Source organism: Astatotilapia calliptera, chromosome 8 (assembly GCF_900246225.1).
Source record: "Astatotilapia calliptera chromosome 8, fAstCal1.2, whole genome shotgun sequence".
NCBI classification, from domain to species: Eukaryota; Metazoa; Chordata; class Actinopteri; order Cichliformes; family Cichlidae; genus Astatotilapia; species Astatotilapia calliptera.
Window position 1 is genome coordinate 25,814,770 of NC_039309.1, and position 4,849 is coordinate 25,819,618.

Sequence of the window (4,849 nt, forward strand, 5' to 3'; positions counted from 1 at the left end):
TGCACAGCACAGACTGATCATTAGAGATGAACTGCACTGCCTCATTCTCAAGATTTTCAGAAAAGTTTACCTCTATCTACTAAAAATCTGTCTTTGTACCTCTAGATTCTGTCAATTTGAAAATCTGAATCATCGAATCAATGCTGCTGGCTGACCCGGTGGGATATAATAGCCATAAAACACTGTGAGATGATCAGCTTCACTTTCAGACCTGGAAGATGAACTGTGAACCCAATTCAAGTTTTTTAATGATCACTGCCAATTGCAAAAACCCAATCCCCTTTCCTCAGCAGACTGACATGGTTCATTTAATAGTTGGAAGTCTTAAAAGATTTTTCTTATTAGTCATCAATGTCTGGAAGGATGATAAAGTTGCTTTAAACTATTGACAGTATGAAAGCAGTTTCCTAATCTAGTCAGATTAGGAAGTTGCTAATACAGACTGTCAGGCTAATTAACACTAATCCTGCCTAAAGTCACCACATTTTAACCCCCCCCCCCCCCCCCACACACACAGGAACATAAGTACCAATGACACAGACAGGATGCCAGCTATTTTATTTTATTGTAAAGCAAATTACCGTTAACAAAACAGACAGTCAAAGACAGGTTTGGAATCATTAAACGATGTACATTGAAGGACTAGATGGTCCTTGCTCAGGAATGAATTCGGACTACACGTGGCCCCACAGAGACCAAATCAGAGCACAGTGGTAATGTAAAGGACAAGAGGGGTGAATTGTGAAAGACAAAGGATTTACACAAGTTCTTCTCCCTCCAGGCTACAGCTTACCACAGGAAATCTGAGGCAAGAGTTTCACTTTGTGCCCAAGCAGTGGTGAGGTGGGAGCTCCAGACCCAGAGCAGCTCAGTAGAGCCAGCTGAAGGCACAACTAGTGTAGTTGACAAGCTCATCATCTTTAAACCACAAGGAAATTTCCTTGTTGGCACTCTCCACCGAGTCACTGCCATGGATGATGTTCCTTAAGAAGAGGACAGAGTCAGAAAGTGACTATACACTTCATACACGCTATTGTTTCACATCTGCCATCATGCGAAGATAACTCACTTGCTGACATCAATACAGAAGTCTCCTCTGATGGTTCCAGGCTTAGAATCAGCAGGGTTAGTCTCTCCCAGCATCACCCTGCCTGTCTTCACCACACCCTTGCCTTCCCACACCTGAAGCAACCATGACAGATAATGAGGTTAAGATCTGACCTTGAACTGTTGACATGCATACATACAGAGTCTTACCATGGCAACCACTGGACCAGACCTCATATAGTTGATGAGAGTAGGAAAGAATGGTCTGTCCTTTAGGTCAACATAATGCTTCATCAGGAGGTCCTCAGAGGCCTGCAGCAAAGAAAACAAGGCAGTTTCGTAAATGTTCACTTTCACATCCTAATTTGTGAGTCATCATTTGTACTTCATTTCACTCGCTGCTTTGCTGTAATACTTGTAATTTCAGATGAAGCACTCTAATTGTAGTGTAGGGGTCTCGAACTCCAGTCCTCAAGGGCCGGTGTCCTGAAACTTTTCCATGTGCCCCTGCTGCAACACACAATTAGTAGCATACAATGCAGCCATTTGATTCATGTTACAGCAGCTCATGAGTGAATGAACATGGTGCAATCAAAGTACTGTTAGAAGTACACTTTTCCAAACACTTACATTTACTTAAATTTACTCGAGTAGGGTTAGGGGTTGCCATTTCAGCATGTAGTCAAGTTCTATAATGACCTAATTCAGGTGTGTTGCAACAGGGACACATGTTTTAAGACACCAGACCTCGAGGACTGGAGTTCGAGACCTCTGTTGTAGTATCACAGTAACTGTGTTGTCACCATATGTGTACTGATGCAGCTCTAGAAACTGCATTAGTACCCATTCGCTACTGCATATAATTGGCAACTTTATCAACATGTTTACCCCCAGCTTTTTAGCCGCAAGCAACAGACGAAGTCTGGGTGTAGAAACAATCACACCAATTTCTCAGAAATTGCATGGAAATTTAGGCCAGTACCATATCATCAGAACATGTTTATCACACCAACGCTAACAGGACAGATGTTTAAACAGAAATATTTAAGTGTTGCAGGTTTATAACTTAAGCAAACTTGATGTTCACATAAAGCAGCACCTTACCATATCAGGTTAAATGTTACAGGATCAGTAGACCTTAACAGCTAATTGGCTGTGCTTCACTCAGGAACAGATGAGTAGGCTAATCAGGCTTACCCATTACTTGGCACACTTACAATATCTGTGCATATGTTGCAGATGGTTAAAATGTTTTAAGGGCAAAAATGTTGACCACTATGATACAGTTTCACCTGTAAGGGTTGGATTCTTTCAGTCTATACTTACATGGAGCATCTTCATGCCCACCAACTTGAAGCCCTTCATCTCAAACCTTTTGATGACCTCACCAATGATGGCCCTCTGCACGCCATCAGGCTTAATGGCAATGAATGTGCGTTCCTTTAGCTCAGCCATGACTCTGAAAGAAAATAGACAAGAATGATGAAGACAAACAGGCAGCCTATGTGCTGCAGAAAGAACACGTCTGATAAGTTACTCACAGCACTTTACTGTATTTGACACAGTCAGCAGCGGGGCTGACTATGAGAGGACAAGATGCTGAGGGCATGGACCCCATTGTAAAGAAAATGCTAGTACAGCTTGCAACCTGGCTTAGTATGCATCTTGCTGTGATCATTTAAAGAGGACAGAAACTTGAACTAGCAGCCCCGCCCACACAGTGAACACATTGATCTTCATCATGCTGTCAAGACTCTGAATGTGCCAGAATAAAAATGTGACAGCGACTCACTGCTTAGGGATTTATTTTTATTTTTTTTAATAATTGGAGATAAATTACAGGGAAAATATTATTTTGGATATAACACCAAATTAAGATAATATTAGTTTTGACTGTTAACTGCTACAACAATGTGTGACAGGTCAAAGACACACATTCAAGCTTTAAAGCTCAACTCTAAATCGAGGGCTAATCTCCGTCTCCCAGTGCCACCTCTTCATGTGAGCAGTATTACCCAATGAGATCCATTCATTTATTCTACAATGCAGGGTCAAGTTCAAGCCTATTTGCAGCAGGCTCATTATTATTTCTGCAGGTAAAACTGACAATGTCCCCTGAATGTTAGCTTAGTATTTGAGGTTGTCTGTTTCACACAACTAAACATACATCGTTCCTGCACACTTTCTAAATACTGAAATGTATACAATTACTTTAAAAAGAATGTAACCTAAAACAGTTGTATTTAATGTCATTTCTGTGTTTTGCCATTCAAGATAATCTCTGGGCCATGTCTTGATATTCTTAAGTATTTAACATTTATAAGAATAAATGTTAAATATTTAAGAATATCCCGTTGACTACCGTCTATTTACTAATCTAAGTAAAAAATATTAGACATAAGAATGACACCCTTCACCCGGATATATAAAAATGACTTTGCTAAAAGCTCATTGCATCAGCTACTTTGTGATAGGACGGCTCTTTATGGCTCCAAATTACGTGACATTCTAAGTGAGAGATAGGATTAAACTATTTTTTGACAGATTGTAGGTCAGCAAGAGACTTCTAACAGCTTAAATTCCCGCAATCGCTTTTAGGAAAATACCGGAAATCTCTTTTGGCACAATACAGTTAACTCCTATAGGCTACTGACAAATCAAAATTCCTTGATAAATTTTCGAGCTTCACATATGTCACTCCTTTATTTGACGAATCGAGATGTCTGCCATAATTTAGACAATGGTAAAACGACACGCGGAAGGCGCTCTATTGGCATGTCGACGCGGTTTCACAAGCAAGTTTAAGAGGAGCGAACTGCACCCTGTTAACTACTAGTTGCCTTCATGCCTGAGCATCCAGTTTATGTCAAAACAGCGAGCTGAACACCTAACCCGCGCACCTTTTCACGAGTAGGCCCAAGCCTTCACATACACATGGTTTCTTTTGTTCGCAGTACAGCGCAGTACCTTAAAAAGCCACGTTACGTTCCAGGATCGTACCGAAACCGCGTGCTATACTACTTTGTTAAGTATAGCAATTTACAAATTTCACCTGGACCTTTGACTGTACTGAGCGTAAAACAAACAAAAAAACCATCAATTTAACATCACTTTAATAAAAGCTCACTTCAGACATTTTACCATCGGTATTGAGAAAACAACCGACCGATGTTAACACCGATTTGTCATACCAGTGCATGTACCCATACGCTAACAATACCGTAACACGTAGAATCCGGGTAGGGGACAAACAGCAGTTACCACGGTTGACGTCTGCAAAGACCTACAGAGGGTGCGCAGCGGATTCTTATCCACGAAGGCGGAGACTTCGTACGACGGCGAGACACTAGGACAAATATGTCAAGTGTATGTACAATACTCCTCCTTGTGGTTGCTAGAAGTACCTCTTCAAAAACCCATATGAATAACAATATCACAAGTCAAGACAAAATGGTGAAAATCCGAGCTAAAGCGTGCGCGTTTTTTTTTTTTGCTACATCCTCTTGCAGACCATTACATGGGGAAACCATTTGAATACAAGCACGCTGACCCACACAGGTATGCACACGGGTGTTCACTGCTCATAGACTTAAATTACACCTTTCTTGGCTGCTACTTCAAAGCACATTGTGCGCTGTCTGTCCTGCGTGCTGCACAACAACATTGAATATTCAGTATTTACTGCTGTTTACACTTAGCTAGATTAATGCGATGGTGTTGTGTTTAGTATGTTGCTTTGGGTTTGTTTTTTTTTGCTTGTTTTCTATTCTTCTTCTCTCAACAGGTGATCCAGGAGATTTTT

General features: G+C 40.9%; 1 protein-coding gene across 2 annotated transcripts; it reads right to left on the minus strand.

Annotated features, from left to right (window-relative positions):
- Window positions 1-541: 541 nt before the first annotated feature.
- LOC113027789 (nucleoside diphosphate kinase A2-like) lies at window positions 542-4,350 on the minus strand. 2 transcript variants are annotated; one of them, XM_026177603.1, is made up of 5 exons: window positions 4,268-4,350; window positions 2,374-2,506; window positions 1,258-1,359; window positions 1,070-1,182; window positions 542-983 (listed from the first exon to the last, which is right to left on the minus strand). In XM_026177603.1, the coding sequence occupies exons 2-5, from the start codon at window positions 2,500-2,502 to the stop codon at window positions 869-871; spliced, it is 459 nt and encodes a 152-aa protein (XP_026033388.1). In that variant the 5' UTR covers window positions 2,503-2,506; window positions 4,268-4,350; the 3' UTR covers window positions 542-868. The 2 variants fall into 2 exon arrangements, with proteins under 2 accessions (XP_026033388.1, XP_026033389.1); XM_026177604.1 differs by having other exon boundaries at window positions 4,309-4,332.
- Window positions 4,351-4,849: the final 499 nt, after the last annotated feature.

Bases quoted from the DNA above. Each gene is read 5' to 3' on its own strand.
- LOC113027789 (XM_026177603.1), bottom strand. From the start codon at position 2,502: ATGGCTGAGCTAAAGGAACGCACATTCATTGCCATTAAGCCTGATGGC. The intron at 1,360-2,373 runs GTAAGTATAGAC...TCTTTGCTGCAG, and splicing joins TGGGCATGAAGATGCTCCAT to GCCTCTGAGGACCTCCTGAT. The intron at 1,183-1,257 runs GTAAGACTCTGT...TGGTTGCTTCAG, and splicing joins CTGGTCCAGTGGTTGCCATG to GTGTGGGAAGGCAAGGGTGT.